Raw genomic sequence first — 22,306 nt, 5'->3', positions numbered from 1 at the left:
ATGCCAAGCTGAGGAAGGATTATGTGTGAAGCCTGAAAATGACCTTCTTAAGATGTACACCAAGCTTTCAATCAACAATTTTCTTAATTAACTTTAAAAATAAAATCCATCAATTTATCATCTTATCTGATCTTAATGTAAAGAAAAAAGTGCATCTGAGGTAGAAAGAAAAATATTTTGGATGCCATAGAATTTGGGCTTATCAACATTAACACTCAGTGTTGCAATACTACTGATAAACTGTGTGGACAAAAAGAAAAATGTTATTATATTGACAATACACTGACTGCTTTACTAGGTTTTGGCAGCATAATGAGAGCTTACAGCTACATTCAAGAATCCCAATCAAACATTCCCATTTTTGACCATGTGAAAATCACCACAATCTTCTTTACATCGTTTGGCAAATATAAATATTTGAGCTTTCTTTTAATCCTGTACCCAAAGGGCTATGACTGACTGAGTTATAGCCCTGAAAAGAAAACCACTGTTATTGGACTATATTTTATGGATAATTCATCAAAACCTAACAACCTGCTGACCAAAGACTCTGGTCTTGGCTTCTTTCCTGGAGAGCCAATGTTGCGACTCAGTGCAGGAGCTGTCAGTGGAGTTTCATTCACATAACGACCTGCTTATCAATGCTGCAGACAGCTTATTCCTTTAGCTTCCACTTCAGAGATAACACCATCAATCAAATCAAAGCACATTCCCACGTTTCTCCTCCTACTTCTGCATCCATAGCTTTTATTTTACTTCCCAAAGCCCAAAAGTCTGAAGAATCTTATCTCAACCTTTCACAGTTCGGGTCAACTGGAAGCCAAAGCAGAAAGTAAAAACATTTCCAATACTGTCCAACACTCTACTGCTGTTAATCAAATGATAAATCTCGACTTCAGTTCAAGGCTAAAAAGTCAGAATGGCTTTCAATATATAACTATAATACTTTTGCGTGTCCTTGGCCTCAGAGCTCTTGGATCTATAACTTAAAGTCATAAGTGGACATAAAAAAGAAAAAATTCTAGCTATTTCCGAATCAATTCTCATTACTAGTCTGGCTCATTAGAGACAACAACAGATTGATTTATTAAATAAAAAGAGTCAATCAGCTGATAATGTTGCAGACAGTTTCAACACAGACTAATATGAAAGGCAGGAATAGTACAGTGTAAATATATAATCATAGGTTACAGGGCAGTACTGATAAAATCGCAAACACTCTTCAGGGACACATTTGATCTCTAAGCACGCATTATTTTCCACATCCTACCTTTAAGTACGGATTTAATAATTATACTGTATCATGAAAAGCATCAAGAAGCAAACTCAAATTTTGTATCATAAAAAGAATATTAACTTTGTTTTGATTTAGTATTCAGACATTTTCTGTTTTGTATATAAAGCATTAAGTGTACACAGTGAGCTGTATGAGTGTGTACACACAGAACCAACTGGAACTGAATCTTATTGAGCATGCAACAGCTTACAACCATTGCCTTTCACTCTGATCCGAATGTCCCATATCTTTGAGAAACACACCACTGGCATGAAATGATACAGCTTTACAAACCACACTGAAAAAGCTGATCTGTGCTTGCTGCCTTGGCAAACAAACTGTCTCTGGTCTATTTCACTATTTTGATTTTTAAGAAAACATCAGTATGATTATATATCAAGATAAACATGATGAGACATTTTAAAGGGTAAATAAATATTCCACCCATGATCCGAATTATTTAGGTATCACAGGAATTCCAAAAGGCAGAAAAATGTGCAAGAGCTCGGATGTTGCTTGATTAGCATGAAACTGCTGCCGAGTGCAGTTCAGAGTCACTTTGAAATGGAAATCTCAGTGAGCTCGAAGCAGTGGAAGGATGCAAGTGTGAGACTGATGATACTATCTCTTCTGGCCCTTTCCCTTGTGCTTTCTGACTGGCAAATTCCACTCAGCACTTTCTCCTGCCAGGCTACAATTAAATTCACACAAGTGCAAACATGGAAACACATGTACACCCTTAAAAAGACAACATACCAAATGCATAAGGACACATACAAAAATGTGTGGACATGCTCAGAGAAGTTATAGCAGAATCATGAAGGACAGAGAAGTAACTTCAAACTCATTTACACATCTCCTACTCCTCCAGGGCATCATCAGAAACCATTAATCAGGATTTGCTCTCAGAGAGACTCAGATATGACGAGTCGGGAGCTTAGCTCATATCTGTTGCATTCTGCAAACATCTGTCTTTGTTCTTCACATGAACAGAGGATGGACAGAAGGAGACAGAAGAGATGTTGAGCCAAATAACATTACAAGATCCAGACCTGACTCTGTTTCCTCCTGTCTCCCTGCCTGGTTCCCCATGCTGCTCCGCTCTGCGAATCCCACGCTCTACACTGGCGCAGACTAATCCAAGAATCCGTAACTGCAGGGGAGAAGTCTGTGTGTCCGTGTCGGGATTATTGTTTCTACTCGCCACCTACGGCCACCTCTGGTCAGGAGAAGCCAGAAAAGATGCAAATTTCTTCTATTCTTCACTCCCTCTGGTCTTCATTTCTTCTCTCCACGTCTACCGAGGATTGTGTAAGTGTGTGTGGGCATGTGTGAGACAGACTGCGTGTCCTTTCAGTGAGTGAATGGGAATGCGTGTGTGTGTGTGTGTGTTTGTGTGTGTGAGAATGTTTGTCCTCCAGGATGGTGACAGTATGTCACACAGGCAGGCGGCCGGCCAGGCAGCTCTGTGTGCACTTCATTATTGCTGTGATGACTGGAATCGGCTCAGAGGGAGTGGCTTTCTGTGCCACGCACAACCACATTAACATGCCTCCTCCCACTGCTGTCAGGCAGTTTACTCTCACCAATACCAGTTAAACAATGGTGAGATGATCAACCCCCTCTCTGTGTTACTAAAAGGAGAAGTATTAGAGAGAGAGAGGGTGGAGAGAAGACAGAAGGAAAGGCAGAGTTTGGATATTTGGCAGACGGTGACAGTCCAGCTCTTGCCTTTTGTTTTTAAATGAGCTTGCAGCCAGTCTGCAAGGCCCCCCCCTCTTACTATCCTCTCCCCTACCCTGGATACAACAGACCTGTGATTTCCCAGCAGAAGTCCTCATAGATGGAGGCGATGTCAGTTGAGGGGATAAGAGCCCACCCCAGGCTTTCACTACAATTTTCCCAAAAGCGCAACCAGCAGGAAAGAAAAGCATGAGTGTGTATGTGGGTGCGCCAACGTGTGTATAAAGATGTAGGGTGGTGTGGGACATTTGGTGGAATTGTAAGAAGCTACTAAGATGAAGGTTTGTTTTTCTCTCTTTTTTCCTTTCTTCTGCATTCTTTAATATTCATGAGAGCTGAAGATACATGGAGGAATGCATTTGGAGTGACTGGCCTTCAGCTGCCTATTCGTGAAAGAACCCCGTCTTTGATGGTTGAAATGAAACTTTTAGACAGATCAGTTCAAATGTGCATGAAACTGACCATAAATTGAAGTTAATCTTAACTTCATCAAATAATTTTAAATCCATGTGTGAGACAGATGAGCCCTGAATAGGACGAGCATCTCTGCTGCTTTAGCTAAGACTTTTCAGTTCATCTCCTCGACACTCACAGCTGCAACAAGTCATGAAAACTAAATGGTAAGTGGAGTTTTAATGCAGTGCTTTTTATATCCCATTTGTTTCATCAAAAAACTCTTAGCTTGAGGCACAAAAGCTTTTTAAAATATTCTATAGCTGCAAGTAAGGTCCAGTTTTCTACAGGATTCTGTTTACAACAAACCAAACATGAATACCTTTTCATAAAATATTGTACATGGCTTTTTTTCTGACCTTTTTATAAATCTTAAGACCGTTGTAGAAGCTGCTGGGGCAGGTTTTGCTTCCCCCTCTTAAAATTCTCCTCTCTTCTTGTCTTGGAGCAGAGCACTTTGTAAACAAACATACCTCTAATCCATCTAAGAATGTTCTCTACACCACAGGACATCCATCTCTGTGGGCCCAACTGACCCATTTCTAGATCTGCCAAGACAATTTCTCTCTGTCTTGTATCTTCCAGGAACCGTCTGGGGTCACAAGCTCTTCAATAGTGGAATTTTAAACTTCATGCCAAACCTCCAGTCAGAAAAGGGCCAGGTGTGTTGTTTGAACTAATGTTAGAGGCATTGAACAAAATGTTATTCCAACATTTGAAGAACATTTGAAGAAAAATAAACCATCTCCTTAGATGGTTTATTCTGTATAGGAGGCAATTATTCCCTCTAACATTATCTCATCTTTATCTTTCAACAATGGTTAAAATATTATAAATGGTAATAGCTATAAACAAATGGTATTATAAATTATAGTTTAAATTTTATATATCAAAAAATGAGATACAAGTTTTTAAAGTGTAGGTAATTTTGCTATCATGGTTTTTTTTTTGTCCATCTCTATGTTTAAGCCTGTGTGTCTTTTTACCTCCAGATTGAGAGAAGCACCTCTTTGCAGAGGTTTAGCACTTTCACAGGCCAAGGTGTCTCAGTGGACAGATTTGAATAATTTATCAGACAGATTTGAGGATCTCTCATTCTGCATCCCTGACACTGACAAACAAAGACAGACAGATGCCCCACTGGGACCACATGCTACTCTCGTATCTCCTGTCTGGGCTGCCCATAGTAAAACTCCCATACATTTACGGTAAGATAATATTATATAGCCTACTCACTGCCATGTGCAACTTTAACCAAGACCATCCAGATGTCTTTCCCTTCTGACAGAATATTGTTGATGAGGAAATGATACAAGCAATAGCTCATCAGTAGGGATGAGAAGGTCAAAGTTCATCCTAGATGGATAGTGACTCATATCTTACAAACAATGTATGAGAAACCTCCACTTTATCACTTGCTGACAGACTTTTCATACAGCGGGGGATGAAGGCACACTAAAGAATGTCCTGTGCTTGACTCATAGGTAGTCAAGACATGGAAGACAAAAAAATAAAAATTTCCTGTAATTTATCAGCTTGTGGTGCTTTTTGATCCAGTAAATAATCGAGAATGCACAAAGCATCTTTCACTAGTGGAGATTGTAAAATCAGTACCTAATAATTTCTCTATAGTGTGCAATAATGTAGCAAGTGTTACATGACTTTTCTGCCCATGTTACACTGTTTTATCCAAACAAATAGCTTTACTTCAAGATTTGAATAGGAAATGCAGTATAATCAAAGGTTGAAGAGCATCAGAGCTTTGCAGCTTCTTCTAAACTCCTGGTTCATTTATAAACTGGCTGCACTGTTTTATGACTGCAGAATATTAAAGTATTAGCAGAGGTGGACACAAGCTGAAGCAGTGCAATCTGAATACGAGTTAGTGTATGACCCGGTTTAAGTAGATCTTGCATCCAGATGAAGTGCTCCTTTGTTTAACTCTGATCCCACAAGCATCAATAATCAATAAAAGCATCAACTGCACAAAGGTGAAGCACCCATCAATGAAAAACCCATTTCTACAGTTATGCCCTGGAGTCATCCCCAACAGGCCTGTTATTTATAGAACGGGGGAACTTTATGTCCTTCTGTCGCTTTTCCTTGCATGCTTCACAGGAACTCCTCCCTGAGTGAAAGCTTTACTGAATTATTGATAAAGTCTTTTAAATAAGTCATCAAGTTGGGGCTGGGCTTTTACCCATTGTCTGACAGAATGGTAGAGTTGGTGAAGTGCCAGAAATGAACAATGCTCCATTTGCAAAAATAACACATTTAACTCATTAATACAGCATGCTGTGAGGACAACCAAGGGTGGAGTCAGAGGATGTCGGAGTAGCTTTTTCCTGCAAGACTGCCCAGAAAGCTATGCGATCATCTTGTCAGTGTATAATGCCTCTAATAAACACACTGAAATGTGTTTGCAGCCCACCTGACGGCAACAACATGGTAAAAGAAATACCACTACAATGTCACAGTCAACTTTGTTTTCAAAAGTCCCACAATGCATTAACACACACAGTTATTTGTCTTTGTTTTCTTGTTAACTGAAAGTAAATCAGTTTTAGATAGATATTTTTCTGCCCTTTAATATTAGATGACAAAATGTACTGAAGACATTTCAAACTGTTTATATCTCAAAGAGTCCAAAATACCAGAGAGCAGCACCCCAATCTATATTGTAATTATGGCATTTCTCCTGTGTGAATATTTCAGACTCCCTGGCTTGGTATTGAAAACACATGGTTCACACATGGTTTACCATCACAACTCTTTCAGGTGTCAGATTTGATTTTCAACAAATTTGCAGTCTTCCTTTTTGAGACCTGCTTGACACATCCACTCACTGTCTGACTTCATATGTCTCGATGTGCACTTGGTGCCTGAACCAAGGTGTGCAATGACACAGATGGCCTGAGGGTAAGCACAAAGCAAAAAGCATCCACCTTATTCATAACCAGTTGCAGTTTGTAAACTGCAAACTGCAAAAGTGTTTGTTTTTTGGACTTAACTGGTTGGCTATCAAAAGTTGCTTTACAAAACTAGGCCAGACAGAGAATGTGCATAGTAATTAATTTATCATGATTTGCACAAAGCGGAAATTTATTCTTGTCATTGGGTGTGAAAACCAAACCTTGATTAATTAGAGTCTGATCCAGTGAAAGCTGATGATGGTCTAATTGTTTTTGAATGAACCAAAAGCCTAACTTGGCTGCCATTTCTCAGCTTCTCTGGAGTTTTTTTTTTTTGGTCATGCAGAATTAAATTATCCGCTTTAACACAGGAACTCGTTGAAGAGGAAAATCACCAGAGAAAGAGCTTCTGCACACAGGGTGGATCAACCACCAAAGCAAACAGCTATTTCCCACACACAAGATTGTTTGAGTGTGTGCTGTAAACAGCATTCAGTACTACAAACAAATCCCTGTCATTACCAGCCGCCATATTTGTCCTGCATGTTAAGTGTTTTGTTATCAGGTGTATTTGTTATTACTTTTTTTTAATCATTTATACAGTATTTTACTAACTAGAAAAACTGCTGAAATGAAATAAGTGGTCCAGTAAAATGAAGCAACACAATGACTGTTAATAAACTAATGACTTAAATTAGCATAAAAATGGAAAATGAAGATAAGCTTTAATTGAAAAGCTACTCTAAGTCACAATACGCATCAACCATATCCATGTTCATATCTGTTAAATGTCATGCTTTCATTTAAGTAGGTAATGGCACATTTTACACTTTGTCAAAGTCCTTCAAAGCTTTCAGCTGTTTTTATTATTAAATAAATTATGTCTAGATTGAAAACAACACAGCGTGTGTTTCAACACACGCATAAACACATAAGACTATAAAACTATCATGTTTCCAAATTAAAACAGAATTCCCTTAACAAGCTGCACCTTGAATGCAAAAGAAACAAGAAGAAAAATAATAACATTTATAATAATAATAATTTCACAAGATGTCTGTTATTGTCATCACCTGTGAGCTCCAAGCAGAAACCTTAGTGGTGCATTGTGGCCATCTAGTGGCGACACATGGTTAGTTCAACAACTAACACAAAATACAGACCACAATCATCATCTGGATTTGTTTTAAGCGAATAAATGGTTAAATAAGTCACATTTGCTACAGGTGGTAGATCATACCTGACAGCGATCGATTGCGGCCCTCTGCGAGATCTGAAATGGCTCCAGTAGTTACAGTCTTCTTCATCCTGGAGCCAGAGGCAGCTGCTCCCAGTGCAGGCTTTGTCAAGGCATCATCACTGCTGGCTCGTTTAAGCTAGAAACATATAAACTCTCAGTACCAGCGACTAAAATCTGATGAACAATTCCGTTTTTATTCAGGGTGGATGTTTCACCATGTTGGTGTGGGATTTATTGCACTCGGCTTGTAACTAACCTTGCTCAGGCGCTGCTCTGACCCTATCAAGTTGGACGATCTGGATGTCTTCGTGGCTGTGGAGGTGGTGGAAGCCAAAGAGGTCTGTCGTGCTCGCTCCTGAAGCCCTGGCTTGGGTAGCCCCACCTTAGTGGCTCCCGCTTTAAGCATGATTGCGTGTCAGCAAACCACACCTAAAAAAAGAAGTGTAGAGGAAGTTGTTACATAAAGTTATTCACATTTGAACAGTTATTTTCCCATAAAATAATAACATTCATGTGCCTCTTTATACTGTTGTCCAGTATAGGTACTAAGGAGTAATGGACGCTTTCTTAAACCAATCCATGGGACTGCAATGCCCTCAAGTCACCAGTTAGAAACACTAAAATACAATCACATGCTTTCCAGAGAACTCCACAGAGCACTATGAACTGCAAGGATTTTTTATTAAAGAAACAAAGCAGAGATGATGTGGGAAACTGGCTTTAAATATATATGTAAGCACTTTTTAAACTTATTATTTTGAGTTTTGGTGGTGTGGCCAAATATGAACACAATTATGTTTTTAGAGGCTACAGATAAAGACACACATTTCCTTCCTGTGTATCAAAGCTGTAGAAAACTTAAAAGAAAACTGGTCACACATTTACTTCAGGTTCATGAGAAAACTATATTGTATTAGTAATGTTTGGTGGCATTTATAATTGTTCCAAAATACACATGCTAAGAGTCAGAATAAGGTCAGCTTTGTTTATTCCATTAGCAAAACCTTTTAACAACTTCCTGCAAAAGGGAAAAGAAAGAAAAAAGTCTTATTTAATTTACTCAACCCAGTGGCACTGAGAAAAGCTCAGCATAATCTCCACACTTCTAGAAGGATGTATGTTCAATGCTACAGCTAAAACTGCCATCGCTCTGTAAGAAATATGTTTAAAAAGCAGCACAATGAAGGGTTTGTTTTTCCAGCTCAAACAGGATGTGGCCAGTGTGACTGTTAAGAGCTTACATTTGATGTCCATAGGGAAAAGTATTCATTTGAGCAAAAAGCAGCTAAAAAGAAACAGAGGGCGGTATGAGTGACCTTAAAACAGAATACTGGTGATGAGCGCTGTACCTCTCCAGGGAAAGGCTAACCTATTGATCAATCTCCTGTGCTTCTGAGACACACTAGATTGTTAATAAGAATATATTTTAGTCTCTGCTCACGTGAAAACAATTTATACCAGGACAGGGCAGTCAGGGAAATTATCATTTTAGAGGATGAAACAAAATGTTTTGCAACAAACAACTTGAAACTATTGATTGCATTGAAATTAACTGAACTTCCATCCCCTTCAGGATGGCAATTTTCCCCTTTTTAAATGCAGCATTTTGAAATAACAACGGGTTGAACATGTGCTCTAATTACTGTTAGAACAACCAGGAGCTATTAACATTGCCTCCTCTTCTCTAACATTTAAATGTTAAATGCAGTGATTGTTGCAATGATGACTGAGTAGGATGAATTATGCAGCAATAACTAAGCATCAGCAGACCTAAAAATGATCTTATGATGAATAATATTAGTACTAAGGGCATTAACAGGGGTGAAGGGATCCACATAAATAAAATATTGCTACCACAGGAAATTACAGTTCACTTTACACTTCAGTGTTATTAGAGAAGGTTTGTGGGTGCTCACGGACTTATCTGATTAATAACATATTAGATGCACTCTGCTTTGCTAGGATGAGAGCATGTGTTGCCCTTCTGGTCCATCATATGATACTTAAGGTCTCTCCAGGCAATATCCTGTGACTAACTCCTGCCTGGCCTTGGATTCAAAACTTCTCAGCTGTGATGCCTTACCTCTGATCAGTTTACATTGCAGTGGCACAAGCTCCTGCAAAGCAAAACACCGACCTGAAATCTACAGAATCTGCTTTGATCTCAACATATTGATACCCCTAACTGAATGTGTGAAAATATGTGTTTGTAAAATGGAAATAGCTAATAATGCCCTTCGGTTTCACCTTCCACAGTCACCGCAGACTTCACTCTGCAAGACCTTGCTCTATTCCTCTGCAGAGATATGATTCTCAGGAGCTAACACCATGTCCTACTTACTCCAAACGGCCTAGTTGTGAAACCTGAATGTCTTTGAGAGACAGACATTTGGACTCTATCTTAAACTTCAGCAAACCAAACAACACTACAGCTCGCACAACCTGACAATATACACATGCAAGATGAAGAAATTGTTAATAATTATTAACTGTATCTTGCTCTAAAAGGACCAAATTAAGAACCAAATGGAATTTATGAGGAATAAGTAAAGATGGTCATATACTATGATTGCATTGCTAACAAAAAACAGGACAATAAATGTTGACAGGACAGAGGAGTGGAGTTGCTAAAAAAAACGTAACCTTACTGTTATTGCTGGAAAAAACTGGTATAAAACACCAAAAGTCGAGCTAAAGTTCAGCAGTTATCAGTTTCGGCCCAGATAAATATCCTTTTATAAATAATACTGAACTGTAAAGGCCATGCGCGTGTAATTAAACTCCAAAATCAACACTGATGACTAATTTAAAACCGATCAGGTGGAGATACACATATCGGCAAACAAATCTGACCAATTAACACCCAATAATGTGATACTAAATACTAAAAATGACATGAATATATTACATGCAAATTAGGACAATTTCTATTTGTTTTCTCCACAAAACATTAATATTGATCGGTTTTTTAATGTATTTTTTGCATGATATTTTGCTGATGTAGCGTCAGCTGTGGTTGCAACCTGCAGCAGAACTACTGATCAACAAAAAGGCTTAACTATGAACAATTTCCTCATACACACCCGCAATAGATTAACAGCTATACAGGAAACAGCATGTGCACATACATTTTCATTGCAAAAATATAGAACTCACCCAGTCACAACCATAAAAATCACAAGTGAGAAATCAAGTGAACCAATCATGACCTTAAATTCAGAAGCTGCTCCACTGCAGATGCTTACAGTATGAATCTGTGTGGAAGAAATGCAAAGTAGATGGAAATAAAACATCTACATTTTACTAGTGACTATAGTGAACTTCTTATCAATGACATTTTTGTAGACCTTTAAATAAATTTTTTAAAAAAATCAAAGAAGGAAATTGCAGTCCTGCAAAACAGCAACTGCAAAACTTGTGGTAGCATTCAACTGAACAAACAGCATTCAAGCAGCATCCCCAGAAAAAGAAAGGCACTGCAGAACGCCACTGAAGCTATGCAGCTGTTAACCAATACAGAAAAGGCTGCAAAGTTACAGATTTCACCAGTAAACATCCGGTGTGCTCATAACCACAGTGATGACATTTAAAAATATAGACCCAATCTAATGCAGCTGCATCGCAACTTCCTTCTGAATTCTTTTGTTTGCCCTTGTGGTTAGCAGCGTAAGATTTAAAAAGCTTAAGACAACTTATAACAATAAAGCATAACATAAGCTTAAATGTGTTCCCACCTGGTAAGCCACTGTTGTAAAATCTTGTGTAAATACTACCCCCTCTGTAGATCATGGATTGCAAAGTTTAGCCCAGCCCTTACTTCCCCTTTCAGATAAGAAATGTGGTATAGTTACGGACATAAATGTTGAGAAACCTGGCAGAAATATCCACAGCGGATGTTTTCAGCCACTTTCTTCTTTACCACTGAAAACAACTTCATCCAAATTAAAATATTCATAGACTGAGCGAAGAACAACTGAATAATGACTCAAGATACAGTATTAAATTCTGATATCATCCCAGACCAATTAGTGAGTAATAACAAAGAGAGTGATGGGAACTGAGTGCCAATGTGCTCAAGAAAAACAAACAGACAGACAGCAATATAATTCACTCACAGGTCTGGTATCAGATGGTATTCTGGATTTTTTTGTCTGATTGGTTCAGTACCGGGTGGCAGAACCAATAAAAATATCCATAAAAATATCCGTGTGTTGGTAAGCTATACAGAAAAACTGAAGGCAAAAATAAAGACACAGAAGCAACAACTGTCTGCCTCCATTCAGCTGCTAGGATGAGGAAGTACTGCTGGCACCCAATGACTGCGCTGTAGCCTCTCACACTCTTTAATACAAAAAAGAAAGGAGCAAAAGAAACTCTGCTAATATGTGTTTTAATACACTTTTTCTTACATGTGATGGCTAGAGGTTAAAAAAAAGAAGAGACAAGAAGGATTAAACCTGTGACGTGGAACTTACTGGGCCATACGTCATCAGGAATACGGTAATGATTTTATCAAGAGTGGTCAAAAACTTTGAAACTTTTTTCTAATTTCCTCTGAACAGTGCCCAACAATGGGATGTCGGCTGGTTTCGTGTGAGCAGTTTGTGGAAACAACACATTATTGTGCTCAACTAAAACTGCACTACCCGAGGGAAATTTGTGGGCGCTACTTGTGTTTAATATTTCAGTCTTTGAAATAAATTCTCAAAAATTAAATGACATAAATCTAATCTATATATGACAACGTTTTGATTTAGAAAACATTTCTAGGCTGAGTGGGCGCAAACAGCAGCTACCACCATTGACAAAGTCCATCTGTCTCTCAGAAATGCTCTATATTAAGAGGGCGGCTCATTTGTGGATGGACTGGCAGTCAGAATCGTATGCTCTCCCATGCTGATCTCATTTTGATCCCACAACATAGAGCATGTCAAGGCCATAGAGAATGTGGGGGGAAAGTGTACGACACTGTGGGCTGGGATTAAACAGGCTTCAGTTTGTGGCAAGTCGTTAACTGGGGAACTTGATCTGACCACACCCCTGCACAACCACAGGAACTGCCTTTTTAAACGGTGCTGCAAAGAGCTGAGAAAGAGTGCGGATTTCTGCTTAGCCTCCCATGCTACAGATGTAGATTTCCAGTTTTTGCTCCTATATGCTTCTTTTGTGCTGACAAAGGATACCACCTCCTAGATCTCATCCTACTTGGACCGTATCGAAGCACTGCATCGTTCCAGCTGGTGTAACCTACCAGCGGTCACTTCTGTCTGTAATTATAACTTTGTGTCTGTTAGATTCATATGTCTTCAGAAAAATCACAAATATAAGTTCACAAATTGAAAGTTCGTTGTAGAAATAGCTGATAATGTGGAATTTTTCTTTTCCCATCTATTTATAGATGGCTGTAACGTTGAACCAACATGTCAGATGGAAGTTACATTTTGGGAAAACTGACCTGTGACTCAGTTTTCGTCATCCTGAATGACACAGCTGGAATATTTCATTGCCACGTCCCCTCTACAGCCTCTGTGGCCATCCATCTAGGAAGGTTTCCCATATTTGAATATGTATTTAAAGGTCTGCACAGGTCATGGCACACATCTGTACAGGTCATGGCATTACAAGTAAGGACTAACTCATGGAGTATCGTAGATATCTGTACAAAATTGCAGGGGGTTTAAAAAATAAATGAACATCTTATATCCTTTGTGAGTCTAATAATTGTGAAAATCCAGAGCCACAGCTTGTATACTCTAGGGACCATGAATGTCTGTATAACATTTCACTCAGAATCAACATTCTGTGCTTACAGTACCAACCAACAGATCAATATCACCATTCTCACAGCTACGCAGATAGTTGTAATGCAGGCAACTGTATCTTGGAGATAAAAGTGTTAACACCTCATCTTTATTTTCAATTAAGTTTGAAAACCTCTTGCAGAAATTAGACCATGTCCGCTTATAGGAGACGTGAATGAGAAAACAGGAAATGCATGGGATGGAAGCAATCAAGCGTAAATAAATAATGAGAAAATGAAGCCATATGGCTGGATGTTGGGTGAGCTGGCTTTCTGATGATTCCTGTCATTGTGAGACAGAAGAAGCTGAAGGAATGGACCAGCGAGAATCACGCTTCAACTCAAACAACAGCAGAAATTCTGAGGCTTGCACAGTAAGAGCTGCCTGCTTCTCGCTCTATTACTTTTTCCCCCTATTGTACACAGGAAGGAGAACTGAGTCACAGACACAACATTGTTTTCAGGGGATATGAAAATAAAGATAAAAATTGAGCTTTGTCTTATTGCTTGTGCTAAACGGCAGATCAAAGCTAGCGCACTGCGCAAAAAATGTGATGTAATACTGATTACTGATAAACAGTTAGTACGTTATCATAGCAGCAGCTAGGCTCAACAGGGTGGGTGCTACATGAATTAACTTGTTTTTTTAGTAGATGTTTGATCAGACTAAAATCTGGGAAATTTCAAGACCAAGTTGGCACTTTGAACTTAGCACTCCTGAGGAGTTTTTCCTTTTCTTTTCTACACTCACTTACCCAAAGCAACTTACATGTGAGGAGAGAACCCAGGTGCACATGCATATCCCACATTTCATGCTGAGGCTCAAACCAGTAGCCTTCTTCCTCTGAGGCAGCAGTGCTAAACACTACGCCACCGTGCAGCCCCGCTGTTTGAAGTCACTGTTCTCAGCGAGTTGAGTTGACCTGAAGGGGTTTATGTAGTCTGCAATGGTTAGCAAGTGGGTATGCGTCTTATAACTTGTTGTATCCAAAGTTTCCCAGCAGAACATTACTCACAGCATCACATTGTTTTCACCACCTGCCTCTTTCCTGCAATGCTTCCTGCTTTATTTCTACCTCAGATAAACACAGCACACAAACCATTTGCTTAAGTTTTGTTGAAGGGGTCAGATAATCATCAGGTCAGATAACCTTTAACTTATACCAGCTCCAAAGCCTATACACAACATGGGCATACTAGCAATTCGGTGGCAATGCTACCCAAGCAGTGATGCACTGTGTCCTGGTACATTTCAATCCGAGGAAACATTAAGGTTTTCATTAATTTAACACAATAGCTCTTAAAATAAAAACCACATAATTCCTCTGTTTGCTTTTTTTCTCAGCAGCCCACACTTCAACTTCAAAAGCTGAATGCCCATGTACCACCTATTCATACATATCCCATCAATTAGAGGCACAAACTGTGCTTTTACCTAATTTTGGTACTTTTATGTGTTGTGGGTTGATCATGTCTGCAGTTTTGAAGCATCTGTACAACACCTGGATGTAGGAAAACAGTATGTGGAAAATTATTATCTCAGCAAAAGTGAAACAGGAAGTGTGGGATTAGTTTATATACCATGCTGTGAGACAGTCTCTGTTCTCCCTCTGTGTTCCTCAGTCTGGGGGATGTGAAACTAGTACACAACAGGATGCAAAATGCAGTATTTAGGGAGCTGTGTCTTAGTTTAAAACAAGCAAAAAGAACAACTATCACTTTCTGTAATCACTGGTAATACGTTAAGTAGAAAAACTGCAAAATTATTGTCTTTTTGTCATTCTTTGCCCAGAGTGAGAGAATATTTCAAATAGGATTTTTACTGAATGTGTTTGAGAGTACTGATTGCATATCTCATGTTTTTTTTTATGATTTTTTACTTTTAAGTATCTCCAAAAAGTTAGTGGGAACGCTTCGATGCATCTTAATATTACACAATCAATTCTCAACCAAGACACGGGAAAGCAACCTCTCAGACAGCATCTGAATGTGAAATGGCCATTTTCAGACCAAGCAGCTGCTTAAATCAGTATCTTTTACTTTTAAAAAGAAGATTTAAGGAAAACGGAACTGGTGAAGAAAGTGCTGAGCTGAGGAGTTCCTTTCATCTGGACATAGATCAATATATTCTCTGGGTTGCCTTTCAGCTTTAAAGCAAACGTTCTCAAAACTTGAAAAATAAGAACTCACACTAGGATCCCTGCTTAGTACTGATGATACCTCATCTTCAAGCAGAGGGAATTCAATTCTCCTCTAAATGTAACTCTTGAAGCTTCTCTATTTATACATTTATTACTCTTTTTTTAATTTGACAACAAAAATGTTACTTCTAAATCATTAGGCAATATATTTTCATATGTCATAGTACAGATTATGCCCATAAACTAAGCCTACACAATACCATACTGGCAACAGCTTAATAAGCCATACGCAACTGTTGACAAAACTATTAAAAGGACACACTGTAATCCCCTTTGTGTCAAAACTTAAATTAACCCACTAAAGACGGTGATTAATTAACAGTTACTAAAATTTTCTATGTGCAGTAGAGATTAACTTACTAAACAGATAATGTTTCAAAACATCACTTGGTTTGTGACATCAGCACAAAGTGCTTGGTCCCTGTCAAACAAAGAGCAAATGATACCTCTAAAGCATTCAGTCAATCATTAACTCTCGAAACCATCTTATGAATTTGCAATGGATCCAGTCAGAAGAAGCATAAAAAGATTCAATCCTCATGCATCTTTTATCTACTTTGTTCTCTGTTTCATCACTCTCAGAGCTAGGTTCCCTTGAGGGACAAACTTCCTGCACTGCCGATGTCAAAGTTCTTGTCTGATAAACAGGCAGTCTGAGCCACGTTGCACAAACCTCAGCTGCTTTTCAGTCTGCCAAGCTGGCTATATCCACTGAGTGGGCGGATTCCATAGAAACACTAGCATAGTATCCACAAGGCTTGTGAGGGAATGAAAACACAGCCACTAAACAGACCTCAGAGAATTTCCACAATGGAACATTATAATATCAGCACCACGGACTTGACTTACTGTCCAACCCTAAAGGACTGCTCCCTTCTCTATGCCCTTTGAGTCTGTAAGCTGCACACAGAACAGAGGCATGAGAGCTATTTGATGTGCCCAGTGGGTGTGTTCAGTTTTACTTGTATGGCAACCAAAAGAGATTACAATGGGACAGACATCTTTTAGATACCGAGCAAATATTTTAATGACAGTCTACTCCCATGTGTAAGTCACTCATGCAAACTTCTCTGTCTTGTTTTCTTGGATGTAAAAACCCAGCTGCTGTCAGTCACCTCTTTTATTTTGACTTATAATTTGCCTTTTTACATGACATGCAGGTTAACAAACCATATCTCTGCTTTACCTCAGATATAATCTAGATGACCCATTTAGAAAAAAACAGTAGCATTCCTTGGAGCCAGTGAATGTGATGCTTGTCAAGTATGCGGCCCGTTTCCTGAACGTTTCTGAGCTAAAAACATAGCCAGAGGAAAAAGATGCTTAGAGCTGCCTTCCTTCGTGAACAAACCAATGCACTGCATTTATCTGACCTTATGGTGGAGGATTTTATGCTTGTCTTTTTTTTTGGGGTGGGCAGCAAAACTAAAAAAAACCAACAAAAAAAACCATGCTATTCTTGGCAATACTGTCTTCATAGTAGAGGCTGGTAACAGTCTGTCTTCTGGCAAGGCATGCGCTTATTATGCAATAAAGCAACAATCTGCCAACATGTACATTGCCACAAATAAAAAAGCTTCTAATTATTTAACTAACATCATGTCATCCTGGTACACAGGCTTGCTTTGATGATTCCATCATCTCCTGTCTTCTATATCAAAGCAACGTACACTGCAGTAAAGGACATGATGGTCCAATGATATGCAGACCAGATCCCACCTTTTCAGTACAGATAACAAGTCTTTCTTCCCTGAGCTCATTGCATGCCTCTGTCTGAATGTATGTGTGTATGAGTGCACAAGAGTAAAGTGCCTCACCACGCGAAGTAGTGAAAAGCTACCAGTTGATATTAGCATTTTTCTTCAGGTCTTCGTCCAGTAAATTTACCAGGTGAGAGCTGCTATTTATTCAAATAAGTTAATTGCATAGAGGATAATAAGAAGGTTCTGAAAGACTGGCCTTTATGAGCACAAAGATACGGTCATATCTAATATGTATTCAGGAAGTATGACAAGTATCCCATACCCTGCAAATATTTGCAGGATAAGGGAAACTTGTCATACATTAATGCATGTTAAGTAACACGAGAATCATTAACTATATCTAGTCAGAGACTCTACACCAAGGATCCTCATCCTGGTCCTCAAGGCCCAGTGTCCTGCAGGTTTTCCTGATCTCCCTGCTGGAACATACCAGACTCAGACTCAGACAACCACTGCATATGTCTGCTAAACACACATTGATTTGAACCAGGTGAGTTGCAACTGAGACGCTTGGAAAACCTGCAGAACACTGGTCCTCAAGGACCTGGACTGAGGATCCCTGCTCTACACTATTATTGCACTAATACACAGATGATGGCCAGTATTTTTATTTAAAACTTTTAAAATGATTAAAACTTAATTTTAAGAAGTTTACTTGCATCTTACATAGCACCTTGGACTGATCTTTATGACAATCTGGTAACAAATGCATGGAAAACTGTTGCCATGGTGATCCATCTATGAACATTTACACAGCCTGTACCCATACGAAGACAGCGGGATGCTGTTTATTTAGGCAGAGGCATGTTTATAAATTAGGCCCATCGCAAATTAGGTTATATTTGAACTAAGATTACAGTTTTATAAAAAATGAACACTCAGAGGGAAACAGCATTGTTAATAGAGTAAAAAAATGTTTTGGACAGATTTATAAGTGGATGTTTTGTACTTCAAACATAAGCTCCTCCATATTTCTATTAATTTGTTGCAGTATAGATTGAAAAAAGAAACCAATTTATAAATATAATCAGTTGTTGATCAGTTTTAGGTGTCTGTAACCACACAAATTATTAAAGATTAAGACTATTACTTTCCAGCTCCATTGAGTTACTGGACTTTGGACAGTGTGTCTACATATGAGAAACTAAGACTGATGTCTTAGGTGTCACATTAAGTCAGCGGGTTTTCCAGAGATCAGACGACCAATCCATTCTCGCCACAGCTGGACAAGGTCACTGCAAATGCAGTTACATAACCTCCCAACCCTTACTCAGTTCATCTGCAGGCTACAGCGAGTGGATGAAGAACCTAATTTCCCACACACCATCAATTAGCAGTGCCGTCAACGTAAATGAATCTAGGACAGCGAGCCTAGTAAGAGATATTTCTGAGTTTAGAGCAGCACTGAGAGCGAACCTTGAATTCCTCTCAGGATGTCACATATTCACACACTGAAATTCTTCTCATAGAGCAAAGCAGTCAAGGAGATCACAAGATAGCATTTTCTGTGTAACAAAATCAGCCATTTCACCTCTGCACAACAAATATTTGTTCTACTCTCCACATTACCTCTGACTATAAATAGTACAACAACCACAGGAGCTGGTAGAATAATGTAGTGAACTGGAAATATTAAAAAAAAAAAAAAAACTTGAGAAATGAAGAAAGATTTTGTGTTTTATGGCATTCATGACAAACTCGACAATGACAAAAACAAAGTCATAAGATTAATAAAAAGATAGCATCTTCTGCAGCTCCTTTAGTTGTTCGGAGATTTCTTTACATTCGCATCTTTGGTGCTAAAACACAAGGCTCCTTTTTTCATCAGTAAATGATAAGGAATTAACAACGGGGTGTAGCCACTTTTGTCTGTGTTACAGTATGATTGTTCATTATTACACTAACTTATGACTTTCATAACTTGGGCCCTTTTGTACAACGGTCTGCTTTAAACACTGACTTGAAAACGAAGAGATTTTCAGCAATTTTTGCCCTTTTTTGATGGTTAACCAAGGTGGGAGCAGAAGCTATAATTACCTAAAAACAAAAATCCACATTAACTGCATCATAAATAGGTGGTGCAATGCTCACATTCAAAAATCTCTTTTTTCCTGGCACGATCAAAAACGATAAAAAAAGGGGAAAGGCTGTCCTACTCAAAGGCCGGTTTCTTTGGTAACACCAATATGAGCTCTGCAATTACAACATTTTATAACTTAACTCACTTTTCATCATTAATGGTACATCCAAATTATGCAGTGCACAGGCGATCCCTTAGAAAGTGATGGCTGTTATTTAAGAATCTGTATCTGAAATAATAATGTAATGTTTCTGGGACACTTTAATGTTGGGACTCATAGGAAGATATGATAAGATATTTACATGACAATAGTAGAAGTGCACATCACTGCTTCGTCAAGTCTGTCATGATTATACACTTAGGGACAAATTAAAAAGAAACTTTCCAATTCAACTGAACTAAACACGACACCTTGTTTGACTACTTCACATGAACAGATTTAATCAAAAGGCAGACTGGTCATGTGAAGAGAAACACCATAAAACACACCGAGATAAATCCAACTTGGCAGCAAAACAAGAAATTTACATCCAGTACAGGTAATTCTGTCAATTCATTAGTAGCTTAATTTGCCTAGTTTTTTTTTTTTTATCAGAGTGGTGATCTGTACAAGAAGCAGGTGCTGAACAAAACTCTATGCATAAATATTTTAGTGGAAAGTTGTTGTGAATTTAAATAAGCATAATGCACAGGATTACACTAAAAATGACAAGCTGGTAGTAACTGGGTACTATTTAAACAGACTGTTTATTTGTGGGAATTTCTTAAACAAGTTGAAGCTACTTTGAGATTTTTAAATAATACGCTAAAACAACTACGTTAAATGTGACATTACAATCATTACAAATTATTTACTAGATTTTGTGTAAGATTAAAAACTTCTCATTTGAGTGTGTGAGCCTTAAATGCTGAATAGGCTATATCTAATAAAGATGTGTTGACACAGTTAAAGAAAATTTATAAAACATTATACTACCTATAAAGCTCCATGTGTGATGATATTTATTTATTTAGGTACACTGTGAGAACTAAGGACATGTCATTAATTTTGCATTGTAGATGGGAAGGATTGACTGATCAAGGATCCTGGTGAACTTTCAAGCTTTCAGTGGTGCAAAGACAACAATTAAACTACTAAATCAAGTATGGATTTAATAGCAATATAAAATTGATAAGTGACATCATGTCTGAGCTCACGCGATTCCATGTTGTTGCCCAACAGTCGCACGCGCTACATACTGTATACGCAGCCAATTAGCGTGGAAAAATAGCATGTCCTTGGGCAATTTTTAGGACAGACACGATAACGCAAAAGGAAAAACGCACCCGCTTCAAATTACCACGGTTATTATATCAACAAAAGAGAAGATTCGTCCACTACGCTCATTTATTTTGTACACAAACAAGCTGTCATTCACTTTGGCGGTAGCGTGAACTGCCCAAAGACACTATCTCGAGCGACTCCGACCGCTTCTTCAACGTCCGCCGGCAACAAACAGCGTAAACGGTAAAGTTTAGACCTATTGTCATTTATTTTAATCAACGACAACATGTATAAATACTTTAAGAAGCTATAAATGTAGAGGTACGGGGACGTTCGCTATGTCTCACCTATTCGGTACTGCGGCGGAGGTTCCTGTTGTCTGGTCAGGATGCTGCTGCCGCCGCCTCGCGCACGCGAGTCATTAAAGTGTCACCAACAACCAACGGCCTGCGTTTAAGCCGGTAGGTGGAGCGCGTGAGGTAAGTTTGGCGCAGTGCTCGAGTGGATTTCTGGGAAATGTAGTATTTCAGTTTACAGACGTTAAAATGAACGTCTTGATTTATTCGATCTTGATTTATTCATTTAGAGACTTTACTGAACGTACTAAAATGTTGCCAACAATCCTACTAATAAACAATATAATGAAAATAAACACAAATATTATTCATATTGAATATTTTTGATTGCTTTTTAAAAAAAAATAATGTCCTTATTTGGTCATATCTTTTTTTTTATTATTATTTTATTACTTGGGTAGATATTTTTCATTGATTTTTTTTTAAATAATGGCCTTATTTGGTCATATCTTTTTTTTAAAAATTATTATTATTACTTTATTACTTGGGTAAATGTTTTTGATGTTGTTTTTAAATAATATCCTTATTTAGTCTTTCTTTTTTTTTTTTTAATTTATAGCTGGTGTTTCTTTTCAAAAAACCTCAAGCAGGATAAAATAAACTATTCATTAACACCAAAACATTAAGCTTAAGGCTTAAAAAACTGCTGCTTCAGCACACTTAAAAAACACAATGGTTGCAGCCTTCATACTTTAAAGTTACCTGCAGACGAACAAATATTTGTGAAAGTTCATGGTTACACTGCAGGTTGTAGTTAGAAGACAGGCAGGATTCATGTGATCCAAAAATTGAACTGTACTAACCTAAAACGTACTAAAACCTTACATCTGTGCAAACTGTACAACTACATCACTGGTTGATTCCCTTTGTATTATGCTGTTTAATTTCTTTCTTATCATCTTCATGATTACATTTTGTAAAAACTGACCCATGTAACAACTTTTTGAAATCTTAATAATAATAAGAAGAAAATTTAAAAAAAAAAAGAAGAAGAAGAAGACGAGCAGGATGAGGTTGTGTCGAATGTGCGGAGAATAAATATGTCGATTAACAATATATTTGCACTCCCATAAAATGCATATTTATTTTTGTTTTATTATACTTATTATTATCTAAATATTTACAAACATCGTCATTAAAGTTTTAAGATTTCCCCGTAACTTCCGGTTGCAGACAAATTTAACGAATCAGCAGAGGCTGGTATATGGACTACATTTA

At 38.1% G+C, this 22,306-nt stretch overlaps 1 protein-coding gene across 3 annotated transcripts in view; it reads right to left on the bottom strand.

The window, feature by feature from the left end:
* Positions 1-21,107, bottom strand: part of specc1 (sperm antigen with calponin homology and coiled-coil domains 1) — a 61,879-nt gene extending 40,772 nt beyond the window's left edge. For 2 of the 3 annotated variants that reach the window (XM_079247892.1, XM_079247893.1), the window contains exons 1-3: positions 21,080-21,107; positions 7,881-8,053; positions 7,625-7,760 (exon numbers count right to left, since the gene is read on the bottom strand). In XM_079247892.1, the coding sequence (XP_079104018.1) occupies positions 7,625-7,760; positions 7,881-8,030 (286 nt within the window). In that variant the 5' untranslated portion in view covers positions 8,031-8,053; positions 21,080-21,107. Of the gene's footprint in view, positions 1-2,328; positions 2,448-7,624; positions 7,761-7,880; positions 8,054-21,079 lie in introns of those variants that run through there. The other variant, XM_079247894.1, reaches the window with a different exon arrangement.
* Between the last annotated feature and the right edge of the window lie 1,199 nt (positions 21,108-22,306).

This window comes from Telmatherina bonti (genome assembly GCF_933228915.1).
Source record: "Telmatherina bonti genome assembly, chromosome: 10".
Classification (NCBI taxonomy): domain Eukaryota; kingdom Metazoa; phylum Chordata; class Actinopteri; order Atheriniformes; family Telmatherinidae; genus Telmatherina; species Telmatherina bonti.
This window is presented reverse-complemented; position numbering and strand designations above follow the sequence as displayed.